Genomic DNA, 26295 nt, shown 5'->3' with positions numbered 1-26295 from the left:
AAATGGATGGTTACCAAGCTGGGAGGTGGGTGGCAGGAAGGGTCAAATAGGTGATGGGGAGCAATGAACACACTTATCATGACAGCACTAAATATTGTATAGAATTGTTGAATCACTCTACTGTACACCTGAAACCAATATTACACTGTATAGCAACTGGAATTTTTTTTTTTTTTTGAGACAGAGCACGAGTGCACAAGAGCAGAGGAGAGAGGCAGAGAGGATGACAGGGAGGGAGAGAGGAAGAAAGAGGGAGGGAGGGAGGGAGGGAGGGGGAGAGATAGGGAAAGAGAGAGAGAGAGAGAGGGAGGGAGAGAGAATCCAAAGCAGGCTCCACGCTCAGCACAGAGTCCGACACAGGGCTCTATCCCACGATGGTGAGGTCATGACCTGAGCTGAAATCAAGAGTGCAATACTCAACCGAGCCACCCAGGTACTCCTAACTGGAATGTATTTTAAAGTTTTTATTTAAATTCCAGTTAACAGAGTATAATATTAGTTTCAGGAGTACAATATAGTACTTCATCACTTCCATACACCACCTGGTGCTCATCGCAAGTGCATTCCTCAATCCCCATCACCTATTTAACAACCCCCCCCAACTCACACCCCCACCCCCACCCCCGCCCTGTCCCCACCGCCTCTGCCACTCACCTTCCCTCAGGTAACCATCCCTTTGTTTTCTCTAGTTAAGTAATTGGAATTTAAATAAAAACTTTAAAAAATGCTCAATAAATTCTGCAATTTCTGCAATGACCAACCTACTGACCAACCCACCTCCTCACCTCCTCACTTACTTATTCTTCTACATGTTTAAACCACTTTTAGTTGGGCACTGTGTCACTTGCAGCCTAAATCAAACTTATTCATACACAGTAATAAAAAACAGCTTCCTCTAAATTGTATTACAGGTGATTTTTTCATTTTTAAAATTTATTCTTTTTCCTTATTGAGATTACTCAATTTTTGCCAGGAAACTATTGTTACTTATATAATTTTTAAGTTAAAATTTTAGAATCCAAACTAATAAAAGGAGAATTTTAGATTACTGTTAAAGTAGTATCTTTATTTTGTTATCAACTTGAGAGCTGGTTCATTTGAAAATCTAAGAGGAAAGTTTTCATCCTGCTTTAACATTATCATGCCAGAAAAGGAGAAAAAATGTTCAATATTTGAAAACAAAAACAAAAGCAAAATAAAACAAAAACCAGGGCAGAGAAATACAAGTTACTTTCAATACCTCAGAATGATAAAATCTCTTCTTGCTAAAGAAATTACATGGCATTATGCAATTAACAGGCAACAATCCTTTATCTAAAAATTCTTTGGATTTATGTAACTAAGGTGGGGATTCCCGTCTTGTACCTTTTCATCCTGTTGAATATTTAAAATAAGAAACAGTAGCTGCTTTTACTCCCTCATGTAAACTACAAAAACAACCCATGGTGTATAAACTACAGTCACAACTAAAGGATACTGGATTCACCCCTTACCTTTGTAACACTGGGAGTTAGGCATTTTTAATTCCTCATTACAGATTTACTACTTTACTAAATAGTATTCTGGTAAAGTAAGGAAGTAAATGCACCTCTTTACGTACTAGTCTTCACAAAGGAAATACTTTATTCACGTGATGCAATGGTTCTCTTGTTGTGTGTAAAATACAACATGAAAAAATGGAAACAAAACAAGCTTCTGAGTTAGACAGACATGGGTTCAAACCTTGGCTCTGCTATCTCTAGTTCTCCCAGAGCTTCAGTTTATTCATCTGTGATGTACACCAACATCTCATGCACATGGCTACACTATAGACTGAATGAAATGAAATAAGATATGTAAAGCACCAAGTTATAGCAGTTGCCACATAGACAATGTCCAATAAATGCTTGTTCTTTTTCAGTTCTTTTCCATAAACCAATTACATAATTACAAAATTTGCTTCAGTGAAAAAAAAAATCTATGTTTAGCAAAAGTATTTTTGGCTCAAACTGGATATTATCATACTTATTTCAAGCAGCATTCAGGATAATAAATCTCTGATGTAACAAAACAATCTGGATAGTTCTTGATGGAGTTTGTGATATGTGGGCAAACGTTATGATAATACGTTTATCACTACAATTTCTATTTTAGTATTTAGACCAATTTTTCAATAACCAAAAGTACTAAATTTAATGTTCAAAAAATCACTAAAACCTTTAAGGTTGAACACTTTAGAATTACTTCTGAAAACAAGTAAACTCAACAACAACAAAAAATAATGCAGTATCCTATATGTTTATATCAGAGGCTGGGGTTACTGACTTTCCATGTACTTTGAGGTATTTTCCAAGCAGTGGTGATGAGTTTGCACTGATTTATTTGCATCCTTGTCCTGGTCTTTTTGTAATCAAAAATTAAAAATCAAGAGACAACTAGTTATGGCTACAATATTGTTTATAGCCATGAGATATATATTCTATTCTCCCTTGACGAAATAACAAGTGGCATACGTGAGGATCTAATCATAGATTTTGGCCTAATAACATCATCTCTATAAATTAGCTAACACATCTGGTCTAAAATCAGAAAACAAGTCATATGTCATTATTCATATTATTAAAAAGCTGTAGTTACATGATATTTTGGAAATTTAGCAAAATACTGAAAACAGTATTCTATATTATATAGTGTATCAAGGACTGAAGTTTGACTTCTATTTGTTTGAAGCAACACGCTATAATAAAATTTTGGTATGAATGACCAATAAAGTGTAGGAATTCTGATAACCTGTCATTTGATCAGACTGTGGATTTGATGTGCACATCTAGTGTACAAAACCTAGAAAATTAGCAAGTGAGAGATCCTAATGATTGACCACCATTAGGATAAAATTACAAAGCCATCAGGAAGTTATAACCTCCTTTCTGAAAAAAAAAAAATGCTCACTTAAGTGAGGCTAAGGATAAGTAGAAAACACAATTAACCTGAGGTATGTGGCTCTGTACAGAAAAACACATGACTCCCAATAGGAAATAGACTCTTTAAAAAAAAGCCAATGAAGAGGAAGTCATAAAACTGTTCCTTTTTGTAGAAGACATGACTGTGTATATAAAAATCCCAAGGGATCTCTAAAAAAATCCCCAGAACTACTAAGTGAATTCAGCAAGATTTCAGGATTCAAATCAATGCATAAAAACCAACTGCATTTCTAAATACCAATAATGAACATATGAAAGCCAACATTAAAAAGACAATTCCACTGGGGCGCCTGGGTGGCGCAGTCGGTTAAGCGTCTGACTTCAGCCAGGTCACGATCTCGCGGTCCGTGAGTTCGAGCCCCGCGTCAGGCTCTGGGCTGATGGCTCAGAGCCTGGAGCCTGCTTCCGATTCTGTGTCTCCCTCTCTCTCTGCCCCTCCCCCGTTCATGCTCTCTCTCTGACTCAAAAATAAATAAACGTTAAAAAAAAAAAAATTTTTTTAAAAAAAGACAATTCCACTTATAATTGCCCCACAGACAAGTAAATACTAAGGTATACAAGTCACAAAACATGCACAGAATTGAGACTGTGACAATTACACAATTCTGTAGAAAGAAATCAAAGTTGACCTACATAACTGGAGAGACAAAACTTGTCAATGAAATAGAAAACTCAAAATAAAAAGGTATCAATGCCCCAAGCTGATTTAGCATTAATGCTATGCAATTCCAAAAAAATTCCAACAACATTTTCTAGACTTAAAAAAGCTTCTCAAATCATTTACATGGAAAGGCTCAAACTCTGGAATAGCTAAAACCATCTTGACATAAAAGAATAAAATTTGGAGGAATTATTCTACCTGATTTTAAGTCCTAATATGTAGCTGCAGTAATTAAGACAATGGGGTACTGGTGTGAGAAAAGACATACAAGTCAATGGAATAGAACATAAAATCCACAAATAGACTCATCCAAGTACAGCCCACTGATTTTTGACAAATATGCACATTAATTCACTGGAGGAAAAACAGCCTTTACAACAAATGGCACAACTGGATAACCATATGTAAAAAAAAATTAACATTGACCTAAACCTCAAACCTATACAAAAATTAACTCAAAGTATATCAAAGTATATTATGGACTTAAATGTAAAACATAAAACTATAAATTAAAAAAAAATAAGAGAAAATCTTCTGGATCTATACCAAAGAAAAAAGTGATAAACTGAACCTCATCAAAATTTAAAACATTTCACCTGCAAAATACCCTGCTTAAAGAGGATGAAAGATAGGCTAAGATATGGGGGAAATATTTGCAAACTACATACCTAACAAAGGACACACATATAAAACATATAAAGAACTCTCAAAAATCCACAAGAAAAAGCCAATCAAATTACAAAATGAGCAAAAGAGCAATCCTTATCAAAATAACACCATCATTCTTCACAGAGCTAGAACAAACAATCCTAAAATTTATATGGAACCAAAAAAGACCCCAAAATAGTCAAAGCAATCCTGAAAAAAGAAAACCGAAGCTGGAGGCATCACAATCCTGGACTTCAAGATGTATTAAATACAAAGCTGTAATCATCGGAAAGAGCCCAAATGTCCATTGATGGATGAATGGATATACACATACACACACACACACACACACACACACACACACACACACAATGGAGTATTACTCAGCAATCAAAAAGAATGAAATGTTACCATTTGCAACTACGTGGATGGAACTGGAGGCTATTATGCTAAGTGAAATTAGTCAGAGAAAGACAAAAATCATATGACTTCACTCATAGGAGGACTTTAAGAGACAAAAAAGATGAACATAAGGGAAGGGAAACAAAAATAATATAAAAACAGGCAAGGGACAAAACAAAAGAGACTCATAAATATGGAGAACAAACTGAGGGTTGCTGGAGGGACTGTGGGAGAGGGGATGGGCTAAATGGGTAAGGGGCATTAAGGAATCTACTGAAATCATTGCTTCACTATATACTAATTTGGATGTACATTTTAAAAAATAAAAAATAAAGTTAAATCAAAAACAAACAAAAAAAATCAACCAAAAAAAAAAAAAGCTGTAGTCATCAAGACAGTATGGTAATTCACCTCACACCAGTCAGAGTGGCTACAATGAACAAATCAGGAGACTATAGATGCTGGAGAGGATGTGGAGAAACGGGAACCCTCTTGCACTGTTGGTGGGAATGCAAACTGGTACAGCCGCTCTGGAAAACAGTGTGGAGGTTCCTCAAAAAATTAAAAATAGATCTACCCTATGACCCAGCAATAGCACTGCTAGGAATTTACCCAAGGGATACAGGAGTGCTGATGCATAGGGGCACTTGTACCCCAATGTTTATAGCAGCACTTTCAGCAATAGCCAAATTATGGAAAGAGCCTAAATGTCCATCAACTGATGAATGGATAAAGAAGTTGTGGTTTACATACACAACGGAATACTACGTGGCAATGAGAAAGAATGAAATACTGCCTTTTGTAGCAACGTGGATGGAACTGGAGAGTGTTATGCTAAGTGAAATAAGTCATACAGAGAAAGACAGACACCATATGTTTTCATTCTTATGTGGATCCTGAGAAACTTAACAGAAGACCGTGGGGGAAGGGAAGGGGGAAAAAATTACAGAGAGGGAGGGAGGCAAACCATAAGAGACTCTTAAAACTGAGAATAAACTGAGGGTTGATGGGGGGTGGGAGGGAGGGGAAAGTGGGTGATGGGCATTGAGGGGGGCACCTGTTGGGATGAGCACTGTGTGTTGTGTGGAAACAAATTTGACAATAAATTTCATATTAAAAAAAAAGTATGGTACTGGTACAAAAATAGGCAATCAGATCAGTGGAACAGAATAGAGAACCCAGAAATAGACCCACAAACGTATGGCCAGCTAATCCTTGACAAAGCAGGAATGAATATTCAGTGGAATAAAGAGAGTCTTTTCAGCAAATGGTGCTGGGAAAACTGGACAGTGACATGCAGAAGAATGAACCTGGACCACTTTCTTACACCATACACAAAAATAAACTCAAAATGGATGAAAGACCTAAACGTAAGACAGAAAGCCATTAAATTCCTCAAGGAGAAAGCAGGCAAAAAACTCTTTGACCTAGGCCACAGCAACTTTTTACTCAACATGTCTCCAGAGGCAAAGGACACAAATACAAAAATGAACTACTGGGACCTCATCAAAATAAAAAGCTTCTGCCCAGTGAAGGAAACCATCAGCAAAACTAAAAGGCAACTGATGGAATGAGAGAAGATATTTGCAAATGACATATCAGATAAAGGGTTAGTATCCAAAATCTATAAACTTATCAAACTCAACACCCAAAAACCAAATCCAGTGAAGAAACAGGCAAAAGACATGAATAGACACTTCTCCAAAGACGACATCCAGGTGGCCAACAAACACATGAAAAAATGCTCAACATCACTCATCATCAGGGAAATACAAATTAAAACCACAATGAAATACCACCTTACTCCAGTCAGAATGGCTAACATTAACAACTCAGGCAACAACAGATGTTGGTGACGATGCGGAGAAAGAGGATCTCTTTTGCACTGCTGGTGGGAATGCAAACTGGTGCAGCCACTTTGGAAAACAGTATGCAGGTACCTCAAAAAATTAAAATAGAACCACCCTATAACCCAGCAATTGCACTACTAGGTATTTATCCAAGGGATACAGGTGTGCTGTTTCAGAAGGGCACATGTATCCCAATGTTTATAGCAGCACTATCAACAATGGCCAAAGTATGGAAAGAGCCCAAATGTCCATCAATGGATGAGTAGATAAAGAAAATGTGGATAAAGAAAATGTATGTGCGCATGCACGCGCGCGCGCGCACACACACACACACACACACACACACACACACACACACTGGAGTATTACTCAGCAATCAAAAAGAATGAAATCTTGCCATTTGCAACTATGTGGATGGAACTAGAGGGTACTATGCTAAGCGGAATTAGAGAAAGACAGATATCATATGATTTCACTCATATGAGGACTTTAAGATATGAAACAGATGAACATAAGGGAAGGGAAGCAAAAAAATATAAAAATGGGGACAAAACATAAGAGACTCTTAAATACAGAGAACAAACAGAGGGTTGATGGAGAGGTTGAGGGAGGAGGGGTGGGTTAAATGGGTAAGGGGCATTAAGGAATCTACTCCTGAAATTATTGTTGCACTATATGCTAACTAACTTGGATATAAATTAAAAAATAAATTATTTTTTAAAAACTTAATAGAAAAAGAAAAAAAAAGACCTACCCAGCAATAGCACTATTGGTATTTACCCAAAGAACACAAAAACCATAATTCAAATGAATACATACACCCCTATGGTTATAGCAGCATCATTTACCATAGTCAATACATGGAAATGGCCCAAGTGTCCATCAACTGATATATACAAGGAATATTATTCAGACATAAAAAAAATATGAAATCTTGCTCTTTCCAATGTGAGAGATAGACAAAATACCATCATGATTTCACTCATATGTGGAATTTAAGAAAAAAAAAAAGCAAATGAGCAAAGGGAAAAAAATTAGACAAACCAAGAAACAGAGTCTTAACTATAGAGAACTGATGGTTGGTTACCAGAGAAGTGTGTGCAAGGATGGGTTAAATAGGTGATAGGGATTAAGGAGTGCCCTTGTCATGATGAGCACCCAGTGATGTACATATAGAATTGATGAATCACTATATTTCACACTTGAAACTCATATAATAGTGTATATTAACAAACTGGAAAATAAAAACTTAAAAAAAAATAATGAATTCTCACTTAGAAAGAGACACTTAAAATATTACTTCCCAATATTCTCTCCTGATTTTCGAAAATGTCTCCAAATGTCATGACCAGTCATTCTGATTTTTTTAATTCAAAATTATAATTGTCCATTTTGCTACACTAAGTATTATCTAAGAATAGTGCTGTGTATTTCCCATTTTGCTATGATAAATATTACCTTTTATTTTAGTTTATTTTGAAAGAGAGAGAGACAGAGAAAGTACATGCATATGAGCAAGGGAGGGGCAGAGAGAGGAGAGAAAGAATCCCAAGCAGGCTCCATGCTTTCGGCACAGAGCCCAACATGGGGCTCAATCTCACAAATCGTGACAGCATGACCTGAGCTGAAATCAGAGTCGGATGCTTAACTGACTGAGCCACCCAGGCGCCCTACACTGAATATTATCTAAGAAGAATTAGAAGAACACTGGAGTAGAATTAAATTATCCTGGGTTTTAAACTTGAGCTCTACCACTATCTAGCCTATGTGTGGCCTTTTTCAAGCCATGTGACCTTAAATGAATCTCTTTTAGCTACACGGGGGATTCTGTAAAAGCTGCAACTAGTACTATGTGCTCTATCCCAGCACAGAACTGTTGTAAGACACAAGTCATTAATGTAGGATGTTATTATCATAATCATCATCTAAGCAGAGAAAACTGAAAGTTCTATTTTAAAAAAGGGAAACCATCATATCAATTCGACTGTTAGCAACCAATGTCAGTCATATGTTGGCTTCTTTTGAATACATGTGAATTAAGAAGTCATTAACTCAGTTTACCCTAAATTAATACTTTTCATACCTGGCATAACAAAATACTTCCACATGTTGAATGGTTTTGTCCTTCCTGCTAAGAGCAATACCTTCTTCATTTTCAAGAATGTGCTCTTGCCATGCTGGGTTTTCATTCACAATGTCACTGTTTTCCTGAACAAAATACAGATGAGAAATTTTAATTAAATTGAGCAATGTGATCCTCTACTTTTCTGTAAAACTGTGTATCTTTCTAAATTAATGCTTTCCCTTTGATCCCATCAAAATTCTGAAGTGACTCTAGCATAGTGTACCATGTTCAAAGGAAGGAGAAGAAAATTGTGTAAAAACCTATCCTATCAAAAGCTAGCTCTTGTTTACAGATTTCTATCAGGATATCTGACATTTTGATGCAGTCATTGAACATTGGATGTGCCTGTTTTGACATTGTTTAAGAACTAGAACAACTAACCCTCTATCTGCTGAAAATCAAGTGTGTCTGTTGTACATTTTACTTGTTAATAATGAAGTTTTTGCACTTTGTTGTCCAAACAGCAGGCTCACAATTACTTCATTCTACTTACTTTTAGGTCTTTGAAGGTTAGTCATTAGTCATGTCAAATTTTGATTATATGCAAAAGTATTTCTGAAAAGTATTCAGCTCACTATAACTAAGATCTGTATAATAAGTGACTCTAAATATATATATATTTTTATTTTTATTCATTTTTTTGAGAGAGAGAGAGAGAGAGAGAGAGAGAGAGAGAGACCGAGCATGAATGGGGGAGGGGCAGATAGAGAGAAGACACAAAATCTGAAGCAAGCTCCAGGCTCTGAGCTGATATCTCACACGAAATGTGAGATTGGGACCTGAGCAGGAGTCGGATGCTTAACCAACTGGGCCACCCAGGCCCCCCTCTAAATATTTTATATTCATAAAGACAATAGAAACAATAATGTATAATAATGTATGTAAATTGTAATGATTGGAAGTGGCCCTACAAATTTTCAATAATTCCTAACTACATTTTATGGACCTAAATTGTATGTACAGCAATATTTGAATACAGGAGATTTTTGGAAATGTCAAGATATGCGTTTTCCAAATGTCAAGAATCAATTTTTAACCTGTTTAAAATTTTAAACTATTTGGCACATATCTTGTCAGAGAAAATTTTTTTTAATGTATTATATATTCTCAAAGCACTAGTAGTGAAATATAACTATAATATCCTTGAAGTAAATTCAACTCAGAAAATTTCTAAACTTAACAGATTTCATAAAGTAGGATAATAATTATCTTAAAAGATTTTTTGTCCTGAATTTAACATTTTAAACTGAAGAAAAGTAGGGTAGACATTTTTTATCATTAACTGTAATTATTAGTGTTAAAAATCCCAATATAGATAGAGAGGAGGTAAAACATTGAACTCTGAATGTGTAGACATAGGGGTTACCAGTCTGAAGAAAAGACTGTGGAGCAGGGGACAAAGAGCGAAGAAGGAAAGGATATGGTGAGAGAGTCAAGATGCTGAGCACCAAAATAAAAGAAATGTCTACAAAAATATTTTTATTTTAATAAATCTAACCTATTAGCAAAACTCATTTTATAAAATTCCCTTCACTCACTAGATGTTTTCCATTCAGACAACTGAGGTACTTTTGTTGTCTTTGTTGTGAGCATCTAGACTAAATTTTTTCATGGAAGTACTATTATTGCTAAATATACTAAATAAGATGACCCACATTTGTACATACTTCCTAATAAGAATAAGGTTCAAAATAGGGTTTCTGATCAACACAAATATATGAATATTTAAGGCACAAACATAAAACAGTTAAATGTCTACTTGTAACATTTACTTTCTTGATTTATACAGTTTGTATTACATGCAATATTACTTTACAAATATCAGTTGTCTCTCCAAACTCTTATTTCATGCAACGATATTATTCAAACTGAATCTTCACTGCATCTTCAACATCAGTGTCTTTGTCATCACCAGAAGCACTTTTTAAGTCATGTATCATAAATTAATCAGTACAACTACAATGCTTAGTGTGGTGCTTGGCACATGTAAGTGCTTAATAAGTCTTAGCTATATGATTTTTAGCTAACTGAATACAATTTTCTAGGATATATCATCTACCTTTCCCAACTGTCTAAATTCTTTTGAGATACAGCAGTTTCTGATTCCATGTATGATGGAATTCCTCTCAGTAGGAAATTCATTTCAAGCCACATGTACTGTTCACATAAAATTAGGATAGCTTTTTAAATCTGTCATAAAATTCAGTAAACTCCATGACATAACCAACTCCCATATTACTATGCTGTAAATGTCCTCTACAAAAACTTCTTTACAATGATATCCAACAGTTGTAGTAGCAAGATCCTACCTTAGAATAAAAATTACTAAATTTACATTAAACTTCTTTCCTTGCTTTTTGTTTTTACTGATTCTGTCAGATGACTTCTATAAATATGTAAAACCACCAATGACACAGATCATTTAAAATTAATGTATCTTCCCCAAATAGTTTTTTTTTTCAACATATACTGACTGAAAGAACAACTAGTAATATGTGAGACTTTATGAACAACCGGAATATTTTTCTGAAAGACTATTTTAAAGAAAAAAATCTTGTCTTATATTTGGGCATATAATGAGAAATATGGTATCAAATATATATGATGTACTCTTCTGCCAACTTATCTATGTACTGTATATTTAAAAAGTGATAACTATATTTTGAAGGCATTGGAAGAACATTAGCTAAAAAGACTGCATAATTTTTGTTAAATAAATAAAAATGTGGCATCAGTCTATTGTACAGAAGCTTAGGGTTTTCTTCATTGTAGGGTTATTGTGTGATACAAAATACAACATAGTAGATTAAAAATCAACTAAATTTACCTGGTATTCCTTTAGCCAGGACAATAGTCCTGAAAAGCTAAAACTGGCCCAGTTTCCTCCATAGTAGCTTCTTCTGTAACAATAAAAAAATAAGAGTAAAGAAAAGGGTATAAAAATCAAGTCATTGAATTTCATCAGCAAACCACCCTGAACCCTTCAAATCATTTCAATATTGCTACCTCAGAGTTCAAAACCTAATTAGGATGTTTGAAATACCAGGCTGAAATACAAGTGGGCCTCTCAGATCCCAAAGGTAACTTTTCATTGTATAAGGAATTAAAAAATCTCTTTGGCCTCCTTAGAGATTTCTCCACTGATCAAATGCCACTGATCAGGGATTGTGAACAGCTTAATATGGGCATTGAGCAGGAAACATGAACAAATTTGACTCCTTGGTTTTAAAAAATGGCTAGGGAGAAAAACCTTGGTAGATCTCAAGGAAAGCCAGTGGAAAAAACTGCTAAGTTTTCTATAAACAATTAAATGTCCACTGTCACCACCACTACCAAACCCATAACCCATGCCAACACACACACACACACACACACACACACACAAACTGGCTACTCTAGATCTAGTGGTCCTGTGTTATTCTCAGCTTTCAGGGCCAAAAATAAAAGTAGATCCTGGACACAGTTATTCACATCAAGACTTTTGTGATAAGTAAAGTAAGAACAGTATTCCCATTGATAACTGGGTGAACTATTAATTCTTCATTCCACAGTCCTATGAAGATCGTCATTCTGTTTTAGAGAACCCAGAAGTCTTCTAATTAAGATCAGGTAAACCTTGCAGACATTGGACGTTTGATTAACTTCCTTAAGTAGGAAGGAACCAATAGGAAGGAAGGTTACCAGTGTAGCAACCAGAAAGAACGCTTTAATTCTGAACTACATACTAGGCTTCCCAGTTCTTGAAAAACTCTTCATGTTTACTGATTCTTTGTATGATGAGACCCAAAGTACACTTAGTCCCACCTACAATATCCACTCTGGTTCTGGGGTGGGACACATTCTTGGTTTTGTTTTGTCTTTTATTTCAATTTTGCTTCTCTGTATCTTTCTCTAACAAAATAAAAATCTATAAAAGCTCTTTTTAATATGAAACAACAACTAAAACCTTTAATGCAATATCCAAAATTACTCATCCATAATGCTACTGGAGATTCCCTCAATATTCTAATGTATTTTCTCCTCAACTAAATGTTGACATAGGCCTTCAGAACAGTCAGACTTTAGGCTCAAGTATTTTACCACTAATCACTTTTTTGCTCTAACACAGAAAATGGTTAAATCAAACATCTGTGAAAGTGTATCTAGTAATACAGATCAGTACTTTACTTATAATCCGATAGTTCTCTCAGAGATAATGCAAATTCATACACCATTCAGAATCTCTAGTGGGCTTTGGGACACCTGGGTGGCTCAGTCAGTTAAGCATCCAACTTCTGCTCAGTTCATGATCTCATGGTCCCTGAGTTTAAGCCCCACGTCAGGCTGTGTGCTGACAGCTAGAAGCCTGGAGCCTGCCTCAGATTCTGTGTCTCCCTCTCTCTGTCCCTCCCCTACTCACACTCTGTATCTCTCAAAAATAAATAAACATTAAAAAAAAAAAAAAAGAATCTTTAGTGGGCTTTAAAATTTAGATAGAATTTCAGCTATAGTAACAATTCTAGATGGCCACCCTTATTAACATATTGGAATCAGGAAACCTGGAAACTGTAATCCCTTGGGTCAGAGAGAACAGCAGAAGGAGAAGGCGGGCAACAGCCAATATAGAGAAGAGGGAAGAGTAAAGAGAGAGGGGGTATTAGAATTAGTGGTCTTTCCAAAAGAAATGTATACTCTCTTTCCCCTTGTCTGAGAATAATATACTTCCACCATCCCTTCCCATCCTCTAAATATAACATTCAACAAAACTAGAAAATATCCTGGGTGTTTAAAAAAAAAACACAACTGTCTTTATTTCTTGTTGAGATATTTAGATTTCTTTTAAGTCACCACAAGGTCATAAATAAGATGCTCCGGGACGCTAGAGTGGCTCAGCTGGTTGAGTGTCTGACCCTTGATTTCGGCTCAGGTCATGATCTCATGGTTCATGAGATTGAGCCCCACATCCAGCTCTGCACTGACACTGTGGAGCCTGCTTGGGATTCTCTCCCTCCCTCTCTCTCTCTCTGCCCCTCCCTGGCTAAATAAATAAACAAACAAATGAACGAAAAAATAAACAAACAAATAAATAAATTTTAAAAACATTTTTAAAAACTGAATGGGTTAGGCAAAAACTAGTTGAAAATATTCCTAAAACACATCTGACAAAGGACTGGTATCCAGGATATGTAAAGATTTCCTTCAACTTAATAATATGACAAATATTCAAATTTTAAAATGGGCAAAGGGTTTGAACAGACATTTCACAAAGGAAGATAGATGTGGCTCATGAGCACATAAAAAGGTACTCAACATCATTAGTCATTAAACAAGTACACATTAGTCTATGGCCATACTACCCTGAATGTGCCCGATTTCATGTGATCTCAGAAGCTGAGCAGGGTCAGGCCAGGTTAGTACTTGGATGGGAGAGAAGTACACATTAAAATAAGCATTAAAAATGAACATAATGGGATACCACTACACATCCACCAGAACAGTTAAAATTAAAAAGGCTGACAATACCAGATATTGGTGTATTCACCAATGAGCCAGAATGCTCATACATTTTGGTGGGAATGTAAAATGGTACAAACACTGCAAAACTGCTTGGCAGTCTCTGAAAAAACTAAACATATATCTACACTATGACCCAGTAATTACATTCCTAGGTATTTACAAACCAGAAAAGTGTGTGTTCACAAAATACTTGTACAAGCTTTTTCATAGTAGCTTTATTACTCAAGAGCTCCAAACTGGTGGGAATTCAAATACCCACCAGTAGGAGAATGGATAAATAAGCTGAGGTGTATCTACAGGATTGATACTATTCATCAATGAAAATGAATAAGCTACTGGTAACAACACAGATGAATTTCAAAAGGTATGCTAACTGAAAAAAGCTTTTACCCAAAAAGAGTACATTCTTCATGATTCCAATGATATGACATTCTAGAACACATTAATCTATAGTAAAAAATATCCCAAGAGAGATTGCCTTTCAGAGTGGGAGTAAGGGCAGGGCTTGACTTGGATAGGACATGAGAGAACTTTCTAGAGTAATGACATTATTTATCTCGATTAGGATGGTAGTTATTACACAAGTGTATGCATTTCCCATTATTAAATGGTACACGCAAGATCTGTGCATTTCATTGCATGTAATTTTATCCTGAAAAAAGAACCATAAATAAATACTGAACTCTAGTTAATAATATGCATGCTGATGTGTTCCAGAGTGAAGGTACTAGATTGTGTACAACATACAAAGAATAAGATGAGATAATAGAAAGAAAAATGAATACATGCGTGGTTATGTAATAAAGCAAATACAGCAAAAATTTAATGGCAGAATCTAGGTAGTAACAATATGCTCACGGTACAATGTTTCAACCTTTCCACATCTCAAAACTGTAATAAATTATTAGAGCCTATTAAATCCTAAGAATCTTCTTTTCCATTGTGCATGATAATTATAACTCAGTATTGAATATTCAGTAACACCCATAGTGACATGATGCTAAACTACATCCCATAGTGGGAAATGCCTTCTGTAAGCAAGTACAGGACATTGACAAAAGACAGAGCTGCAGACATTCAGGCACATTCACCTACAAATTGTTTTAATTATTAAAAATACAGGAGTTGAAAAGGGAAGCAGCACAGATCAATCTCTAGGTCTCCCCTATTCTATATTCATTGTTCCTATAATTCCATTTCCTTGTTAGTAATACCACCCCTTCCACAGACAGCATTTTTAATTTTCAAAATTATTTTCACAACTATTTTTTCATGGGTTTTTCCAACAATCTTGTGAAGCAGATAAGGTATCATTTTACAGATAAGGATACTAAGACTTGTCTATGTAGAAATTCAGTCACTAGCTTAGGGCTACACAGCTACCATTGGCAGAACTGTGATTAAAACTCATTTCTCCTAGGGGTCCCTGGGTGACTCAGTCAGTTAAGCCTCCAACTTTGGCTTAGGTCATAATCTCATAGTTAACGAGTTCGAGCCCCGCGTTGGGCTCTGTGGAGCCTGCTTCAGATTCTGCGTCTCCCTCTCTGCCCCTTCCCTGCTCATGCTCTCTTTCTCTCTCTTTTTCTCTCTCTCTCTCTCTCTCAAAAAGAAATAAATATTACAAAAAAATTAAACAAACAAAAAAAAAAAAAACAAAAACAAAACTCAGTTCTCCTAAAGCCTAATCCTATCCATTGCAACATAATCCCAAAACTCTAAACTGGGTAGCATTATTTACTCCACAGGATATTATAATGTACCTGTGGTTCAATGAAGCCAAATACTTAGATATCAAATACCTGGGAAAAACATAGCATAATGTATAAACTTGTCAAATCACTAAGTTGTATACCTGAAAGTAATGTAACATCGTGTGTCAATTATACTCAAAAAAAAAAAAAAAAAAAAAAAAAAAAAAGCACCTGGACCTGATTACTAAATTCACCTTTTCCAAAATGTACCCCATCAATAACATAATCTATTAACAGGTGTTCCAAGAAAATAAAATGATACAATGACAAAATAAAGTTGGAAAATGCTGGGTTCTAAAAAAATTAAACTACCAAAAAAAAAAAAAAATGATTTAAGATAGAGCTTCTTGGCACTGTTAAATATGTTAATGTCTGTTCTCACCAAGAGGGAAAAAATTAGTTGACATATGAGCTTTTTTTTTTTTTTTTTTTTTTTGAAAAAGCATTTAGAGGGATTAGGGTTCAACAAACATATTTTGAGAAATGCTGCCTTAATTCATGTTAAGGGAAAGGAGAAAAATAGAATAATATGTATTATGGAGCTTGTCATTTTCTAGTCACTATCACTTATGTTCACAAGAATCCTGAGAGATTGGTGCTATAATTATCCCTATCGTAAAATTAGAAAAAAACAACCAAGAAGTTGAGTATCTTGTTTAACTCACTCAGCTAAGAAATGGCCTGGATTTAAGCTCAGGGCATATCAGGCCCCAAAATCTATACTCTTTCCACTATAAATATTGTCTTCTATAACCTACAAAATTGGAATATTTAAAATTATAAACATAAGCATATAATACAAATCCTGGGATCTGACTTACTGTAAGTAAAGGCAATGAGATCTGTTTACGGACATTACATGGAATTAAGTCTAATTTTTGCTTCTCTAATTCATCTGGATAACAAAAATGGGAAAATAATTTCATGACTACATCTACTCTAGTGCCAGAGCTGGAGGGACTATTCATTTCCAGGACCTAAAATACAACCAATTTTATTGCATTTCTCAACTTTAATGTGTGCAAATATCTTTCTGTATAAGAGTAGGAAAATAACTGTGTTATGTCTACTAGTATTGATTTGCCAGCTATAAAGACTACAAAATACAATGCATATTAAAAGAGAATTTATCCCATTTAAATTTGATTGTAATACTGTAAAAAATCATGACATGTTTCTACCTTCCTGGTTGACAAATAATAGAACAGACTAGAGAATATACTGAATTTACTCTCTACACAAATTCTCATTTACTAAAAGCTCCACATACCTGACACACAAGAAAACCAAGCTCCTTTCACCATATGTTCATTCCAAGATCAAGGAAGGTGGGCCTCCTCGGTAGTGTATGCAAATCTACTGTTAGAGAGGAAGACCAGGCCCTTATTTGGTTTTAAAAGCATCTCATGAGGCTACATTAAGTTGCTTTGGCAGTCACATCAGTCTCCTAGAATGAAATACCAGGCTGAGTCCCCAGTAATTAGGGCTGGACAGAGACCTTCCTATGTTGAGAATTATTAGTCATTGACACTAGTCCACCCATTCAAATCCACTTGTAGACAACCAAAGGAGATAGATGAGTAGGTAAATGTAAAAAGGTTGCCCTCAATTCCTGTTTTCCTCTGTGATCTCATGTATTCCTACTGACTCAATTATCACTTCTCCGCTGATGACTTACAAATTGGTATCTGCAATCTGAACAGATTGGTGGTCTCCAGACTCACAGCTATTTTGGAGCTGAAAATACAGATGAGTCATCAGCTTATTGGAAAAGTCCATTCATTAAATATCTCTGATTAACTTTAATCTCTACAAGTCAAAAAATTTTATTATTGTTTACCCATCCCCAATTTGGTTTCACCTCTCAGTTTCCCCATTTCATTAAATACCAATACCATTCTTACAACTGCCTATGCTAAAAAATCTTGAATTCACTCATCATTCCTTCTTCACTGTGTCAATTCTAATTCATTTCTCAAAACCCTTCTATCTTTGCCATCCCTACCACTGCTGACTTATTTCAGACCCTATCTTTTATCTTATATATTCATCAGTGGCCTCAAAGTTTTCCTTGTTTTTAGTGTCTTCTCCTTCCAATCTAACCTCTACATTACAGCCATATGATCAGGTCTTGGCAGATTACATTTCAACACTCCCTGGCTTAAAGATGTTTAATGGTTCACTAATGCCTCTAGAGTCAAATCCAAAATCGTTAGCATCACTACAGGATCCTTCAAAACTTCCAACTTCACTCTCCACCCATATCTCTGGAAATAGCCCTTCTCTGCCACGCATCCAATACATCACCCCCAACCAAACACTCAGCATTGCCTGAGTGAGTCAAGTGCCTGCAAGTCTGTGCTTTTATTAATGCCACTCCCTATGCACAAAATGCTACAACATCACAAAACTAATGATGAAATTAGTCAAACCAGTCAGAACTACTCAAATCCAATATCATCGTCTGTGAGGCTTGCAGGTCTATAGCCAGAAAAAAACAATCTCTGTGCTTCCATAGCTCTGCATATACTTCTATATAAGACCTCTGTTATACTGTCCTGTAATTAGAACTGCATGAATGTTTCCTCTGACTTCACTAGGAGCAACTTTAGAGCCGAGACATTAGTTTGGTCATCTTGGAACCCTTAATACATGGTAATAACTGTTAACTAAGAGAACTGACACAGTGCTATTAATCAAGGCTTTCAGATCAGACGAAGCTTGGTTCAAATCCCACTGTGCGTGTTACTAGCTGCATGACCTCAGCCAATAACCTTAACTTTAAAGCCTCAGTTTCTTTATCTGTAAAATAGGAATGAAAGCACTTAAAGCAGTGCCTAGCATATAGGTTTATATGTAATCCTCCTCCTCCTCTCCTTGCAAAGTGTGGATACAGGAAAACACATTGACAGGAGTCTCCAATGTCCTTTCACTGGCAATTACCAGAGTTTAGTGCCAGCAAGGCATAGCTAGGTTTACGGACAAATCTAAGAAGGAAGAGAGACAAGAATGAGGACACAAGTGACAAGGACTGAGGACTGCTAATTCCCTCTCCACTACTTGAGACTAATCACAGATTCTAAAATTTAACCCTTCTTATGTCACGGAAAAGCTAATCAAACTGTTTTCATTAATGGGGAAAAAAGGAAATTATAGGACGAATCTGTGATTATTCTGCTTCTAGCTGTAAAGCTGATTGATATTCTTCAAACCACCAAGGAGGTAGGGATAGTTGTCATTTCAAAGTTAAAAACAAACAAAAAAAAATGAGAATAGAAAATATAAGAGAAAACGATTTTTCTTATGTTTTCTTTTCAAAAGAGGGTGAATATTAAAGAAATTGCTCAAGTGGAGGAGGCTGAAGGGAGGGAGGGAGACAGGCAATGAAAAAATGTGTATGTACAATCAATTACCTTTGCATGTAGATTTCTAATTTGTGTGAAATGTATCCTAATCCAAACCCACTGAATAAAACAAGTTAAAATTAGTAATATCTAGAAAGGGGCTGGTTTATCAAAATTTCTGCAAATAACTGTCTCAATCAACCTAGCATCTTTTGGAACTCTATGGGAAAAAAATTCTCCCTATTTAAGAATTGTCATTTGCAAATTAAGCATCTGTTATTAGGATTTCAGTATCCTAGGGACACCTGGGTGGCTTAATCGGTTAAGCATCCAACTTCGGCTCAGGTCATGATCTCGCAGTTCATGAGTTCCAGCCCCGTGTTGGGCTTTGTGCTGACAGCTCGAAACCTGGAGCCTGCTTCAGATTCTGTGTCTCCCTCTCTCTGTGTCTCTCTCCCACTCACACTCTGTGTCTCTCTCTCTCTCTCTCTCTCTCTCAAAAATAAACATTTTTTTTTAACTTTTAAAAAAGGACATCAGTGACCTGAAGATAAATGGCATTTGTTTCAAATCCATAAAAATTTGTGAATTCATTCCAAGGATTTTTTTCCTACACTTCCCTCCAAAATCAAGGCTGAACATATTCACAATGATTCCAAAGGAAAAGCCTTTTAGGAAACCTGCTGCATTTTATTGTCACACCTCACCAGCCACACTTCAACTGTTTACATGTATCCTACTGGACCCTTGCAGTGACTCTTGTGTGAACTAGCCACATTTTACAGTTGAGGAAAACAACTTAAATCACATAACTAATCAGTGACAGTCATGACTTGAATCAGGTCTCTTGACCATGAAGTCTAGTATTTGTGTCTGTTTTCCAACCCTACAGCTTCTCTTAGTAAAAGAGCACAGGCTTTGCTATCAAATGGACCTGGGTTTAAATCCTGGTTCTTCCCCTAACAGATATGTGACACTGGGCAAGTTATTTCAATTCTCTTAATTTGCTTCCTCATCTGCAAAAGAGGAAAAAATATACTAGTAAAACAGAAATGTAATAAGACATAACTTGGGATACCTGGGTGGCTCAGTCGGTTAAGCATCCAACTTCAGCTCAGGTCATGATCTCATGGTCTATGAGTTCGAGCCCTATGACGGGCTGTGTGCTGACAGCTCAGAGCCTGGAGACTGTTTCAGATTCTGTGTCTCCCTCTCTCCCTGCCCCTCCCCCATTCATGCTCTGCCTCTCTCTTTCTCTCTCTCTCAAAACTAAACAAACATTTTAAAAAAAGAATTAAATAACTTAGTATTTGCAAACTACTTAACACAGTACTAAGCAAACATTTCATAAATAATAGCTATTATATCATGTCATCTTTAATAACATAAAATATGTTGAACACTAGATTGGGTTAAGCAAATTCAAATTACTTTCACTCATAAATTAGTGCCATGGATATCATGAAATCTCTTTAATGTTGGAGAATATTGAAAGGAGAAAACTAGGGCAACACTTGATTCTTTGATGTTTCATATACATTTTCTCACCCCTATAGGAGACCAGTCTTTTCTTTATCTAAATAATAGAAGGTAGAGGATTTCTGCAAGGCAGTAACATGAGATCCTGAATTAATCTCTTCCCAAGGACACACCAAACCTACATATGGATCATTTCCCTCTGAAATATATGTGAAAACTAGATGAGGTGCTTCTCCACAATGAAGAATAAAAAAACCACACCCAGATGGTAGGAGAAGCAGAGACACAATCTTGCCAAAAACCCTACTCTGGTGCTAGGGCACACAATAGAGAGGAGTCTCAAAAGTCCAGTGCTTCTCAATATGTACCTACTAGTATGCAATAACTGCATACTAATCAATAATTACTTTAAAGGCAAATGGACTAAATTCTCCTAACAAAAGATACAGAGTAGCTGAATGGATAAAAACATAAGACCATCTATACGCTGCCTACAAGAGAGTCACTTTACAAGGAAGGACACACAAAGACTGATAGTGAAGTGATAAAGTATATTCCATGCAAATGGAAACAAAACGCTGCTATAGCTATACTTAAATCACACAAAATAGACTTTAAAACAAAAAACATAATAATAAAAGACAGAGGGATACTACATAATGATAAAAGTGTCAATCCAGCAAGAAGATATAACATTTGTAATTATATATGCACCCAACATAGAAGCACCAAAATATATAAAGCAAATATTAGCAGACCAAAAGGAAAAAAAAGACAGCAACACAATAATAATGAGGGACTAACACCCCACATACATCAATGAATTCACAAAGAAAATCAATAAGGAAACACTGACCTTGACTGACATGTTAGACCAGGTGGACTTAGTTGACATATACAGAACATTCATTCCCAAACCAGCAGAATATGCATTCTTCACAACTGCATGTGGAACGTTCTCCAAAACAGTTCACATGTTAAGCCACAAAACAAGCCTCAATAAATTCAAGAAGACTGAAATTATATCAAACTTCTTTTCTGGCTACAGTGATATGAAACTAGAAATCAATTACAATAAGAAAACTGGGGAAAAAATCATGAATGTGAGGAGATTAAACAACATACTACTGAACAAACAATGGGTCAATGAGGAAGTCAAAAATACATTCAGACATGGGATGCCTGGTTGGCGCAATTGGTGGAGCATGTGACTCTTGATCTCAGGGTTGTAGGTTTGAGCCCCACAATGGGTGCAAAGATTACTTAAAAAATAAAATCCTTAAAAAAGAATACATTGAGACAAATGAAAATGGAAATACAATGTCGCAAGATCTAGGAGATGCAGCAAAAGTGGTTTTAAGAAAAAAATTTAGTGACACAGGCCAACCTCAAGGAAAAAGAAAAATTTCAAATTAACAATTTAATGTTGCAACTAAAGGAACTAGGAAAAAAAGAACAAAGCCCCAAAGCTGGTAGAAGGAAGGAAATAATAAAGATCAGAGCAGATATAAATGAAGCAGAGACTAAAAAAAGAGAAAAGATCAATGACACTAAGAGCAGGTTCTTTAAAAAGATATATAAAATTGACAAACTTTTATCAAGATTAAGGAAAAAAAGAGGGCTCAAATAAAATCAGGAATGAAAGAAGTTAAAACTAGATAACAGAAATAAAAAGGATAATAAGAAACTACTATTAAAAATTATATGCCACTACATATATGAAACTACTATAAAAATTAACATATTGGATAACCTAGAAGAAATGGATAAATTCCTAGAAACTTAGTCTTCCAAAACTGAATCATAAAGAAATAGAAAATCTGAATACACCAATTACTAATAAAGAGACTGAATCAAAAAAAGAAAAAAACTCCCAATAAACAAAAGCCCAAGACCAAATGACTTCACAGATGAATCATACCAACATTCAAAAAAGATTTAATACCTATCCTTCTCAAATTCTCTGAAAAAATTGAATAGGAGGAAAGCTTCCAAATTCATTTTAGAGGTTACACTTATGCTTACACCAAAACCAGTCAAGTATATTACAAAAGTAAAAAATATATATATATGGCCCAATATTCCTGATGAACATAGATACAAAAATCCTCAACTAAATATCAGCAAACCAAATTCAACAATATGTTAAAAGGGTAATACACCATGATCAAGTGGGACTTATTCTAGAAATGGAAGGATGGTTCAACTCCACAAATCAAAGTGATACACAGTATTAACAGTATGAACCATAAAAGTATGATCATCTCAATAGATGTAGAAAAATTATTTGATGAAATTCAATATCCATTTATGATTACAAAACTTCCAACACACTGGATATATACCGAATGTACTTCAAAACAACAAAGGCCTTATTTGACAAGTCCACAGTGAAAATCATACTCAAGAATGAAAACCTAAAAGCTTTTCCTTTAACATCAAGAACAAGACAGGGATGTTCACTATTGCATCTTTTATTCTACACAGTATTGAAGTCCTAGACAGAGGAATTAGGCAAGAAATATATGGCATATAAATTGGAAAGGAAGAAGGAAAACTGTCACTATTTACACATGACATGATATTATATAAAGAAAATCCTAAAGACTCCACAAAAGAACTTTTAATGCTAATAAAAGAAGTCAGTAAGGTGCAGAATACAAAATAAACAAAAATATGTTGCACTTTTATATACTAACAACAAACTATCAAAACAAAATCAAGAAAACAATCCCATTGACAATCACATCAAAAAAGAATACCTAGGAATAAATTAAACCAAGGGGGTGAAAAATCTGTACACAGAAAACCAGAAGACATTGAGTAAAGAAACTGAAGAAGACACAAAGATATTCTATGCTCATGAATTGGAAGAATTAACTCAAAGCCATCTACAAATTCAGTGAAATCTCTATCAAAATTCAAATGGCATGTTCACAGAACCAGAACAAACAATCCTAAAACTTGTATGGAACCACAAAAGACCCTGAATAGCTAAAGCAAGCTTGAGGGGGAAAAAAAAAAAAAAACAAAGCTGGAGGGATCACACTCCCCAATTTTGAACAATATGAAAAAGCTACTGTAATCAAAACAGTATCATATTGGCATAAAAACAGGCACACAATCAATGGAACAGAAGAGAAAGCCCAGAAATAAACCCATTCATACATGGTCAGTTCACTTACAAGAAAGGAGGCAAGAATACACAATGGGGAAAGGACAGCCTGTTCAAAAAATGGTGCTGGGAAAACTGGACAGCCACATGAAAAATAATGACACCAGAACACTATCTTACACCATACACAAAAATTAACTCAAAGTCGATTAAAGACTTGAATGTAAGACCATAAACAATAAACCTAGAAAAAAATGTAGATGGCAATTTCTTTGATTTCAGTCTTGGCAATATTTTTTTAGATCAGACTCCAAAGGTGTTGGCAACAAAAGCAAAAATAAACAGTTGCTCCTATGTGGCTCAGTCAGTCCAGCGTTTGACTTTGGCTCAGGTCTTGATCTCACCATCCTTGAGTTCGAGCCCTGTGTCAGGCTCTGTGCTGACAGCTGAGAGCCTGGAGTCTGCTTCTGTGTCTTCCTCTCTCTGCCCCTCCCCCACTCGCGCATGCGTGTGCACGCGCGTGAGCTCTCTCTCCCTCCCAAAAATAAACATTAAAAAAAATTTGTAACTAAAATAAATAAACAAATGGGTCTACATTAAATGAAAAAGCTTATGCACAGTGAAGTAAATCATCAACAAAATAAAAGGTAATCCATTGAAAGAGAAGATATTTACAAATGATAATAAGGGGAGAAGACCCAAAATATAAAAAGAACAACTTGGGGCGCCAGGGTGGCTCAGTCAGTTGGGCCTCAGACTTCAGCTCAGATCATGATCTCACAGTCCGTGAGTTCAAGCCACACGTCGGGCTCTGTGCTGACAGCTTGGAGCCTGGAGCCTGCTTTGGATTCTGTGTCTCCCTCTCTCTCTGCCCCTCCCCTGCTCATGCTCTGTCTCTCTCTGTCTCAAAAATAAATAAAAACATTTATTTTTTTTTAAATAAAAAGAACTCAACACAAAAATAACAAATAAGCCAATTAAAACTGAGCAGAATACCTGAATAGACATTTTCCCAAAGACACACAGATGACCAACAGGCACATGAAAAGAAGCTCAATATCACTAATCATTAGGGAAATGCAAATCACAACCACTATGAGATACCACCTCATACCTGTCAGAATGGCTGTTATCAAAAATCCAAGAGGAACTTTTAGAGAAAATGGCAAAGCAGGAAGATCTTAAGCTACCTCATCCCACAAATAACACCCACATTGTTGTAAAACCCAGAAAATGACCTGAAAACCTGACAGAACAGACTTTCTTCAGAAAAATGTAGAGAAGAGTCCACATTGGAATGGGTAAGAAGGGCAGAGAAGTGTTCCAGAGCTAAAGGAACCCCTGGACTGTCCTAGGGAGGAAGGAAAAGGAGAGGATAAAAGGGGGAGAGAAACAGATCCTCACACCAGGGCTCCCCAGGCATGGGGAACTCCCATGGGGAAGATGAAACCCCCGTAACACTTGGCTTTGAAAACCAGAAGGGCATAATTTTGCAATCAGCATGGCTTCACATCAGGAACTTTAAAAATCAGCAGGCTTGGTTCTAGGAGAGCCATGAGGGCTATAGGAAACTAGATCCCTGCCCTTAAAGAGACAGCACAACAAGTAGCCCTGTGAAGATGCAGTGCAGAAACAGCAGTTTGAAAAACACCTAGGGTATATGGGAAGGAGATTTATTTACTAATTTCAGAGCCTGTGCTGAATGGGCAAGGATTGCTGGGAGACTTCTCCAGGAACAAAGGAGCTGGCAGGCACCCTTTCCCTCCGCTACCTCCCAGCCTAGACACATGAACAATTATAGGAACAAGCACAGTCCCTACACCTGCTAACCAGCAAACAGCAAGCCCCACCCCTGTGTTCTCCTGCAGACATTCCCCCTTCAATATGTCCTTGAACAGAGCCCATCCAAAGCAGGGCCACAAGCATGGAGAAGGTGTGAGCATCCCCTACAGGGACCAGCACAACTCTAAAGTGACTTGTATCCTGGGAAGAGGGGAAAATAATCACACACAACACTCTGAGGGTGGTGGGCAGGGGGCAGAAAACTGGTCTGACTGCAGGCCCCGACCACCAACTAAAGCTTCTCAGGGGACAACACAAGATATCTACCCAGCATTTTGGTATTACTGGATCTCTGGCAAATGCCTGGTCTGACTCAACTCAAGCCCAAGGGGGCCCAAGACTGGCCAACTAACAACACAAGGACCAAACCAACACAATAGGCAAAGAGAGCCATCAGAGATGACTGGACTGAATGGAAAAGCAACTCAGCCACAACAGTATGGCACATGCAACACACATAGCAGATACTCCTGAAGTGTCAGGTTCTGTTAAACAGGGAACATTATACTGCAGAGCACTACAGGACCTCTTCTAGATAAGACCACTACTCTCAAGAGAAGGAGTCATAGCTGACTTTCCTAACACACAGAAATAGACACAGAGAATTATACAAAATGAGGAG

General features: G+C 36.2%; 1 protein-coding gene across 2 annotated transcripts in view; it reads right to left on the bottom strand.

The window, feature by feature from the left end:
• The window catches only part of CHM (CHM Rab escort protein), a 254693-nt gene that overhangs the window by 181623 nt on the left and 46775 nt on the right, over window positions 1-26295 (bottom strand). For both annotated transcript variants that reach the window (XM_053891439.1, XM_053891440.1), the window contains exons 3-4: window positions 11474-11546; window positions 8605-8729 (exon numbers count right to left, since the gene is read on the bottom strand). In XM_053891439.1, coding sequence (XP_053747414.1) covers window positions 8605-8729; window positions 11474-11546 — 198 coding nt within the window. The remainder of the gene's footprint in view (window positions 1-8604; window positions 8730-11473; window positions 11547-26295) is intronic.

Source organism: Panthera pardus, unplaced genomic scaffold (assembly GCF_024362965.1).
Source record: "Panthera pardus isolate Hobbes unplaced genomic scaffold, ASM2436296v1 HiC_scaffold_27, whole genome shotgun sequence".
Taxonomy (NCBI): Eukaryota; Metazoa; Chordata; class Mammalia; order Carnivora; family Felidae; genus Panthera; species Panthera pardus.
Note: the sequence above shows the minus strand (reverse complement) of the source record. Positions and strands in the feature narration are given on the sequence as shown.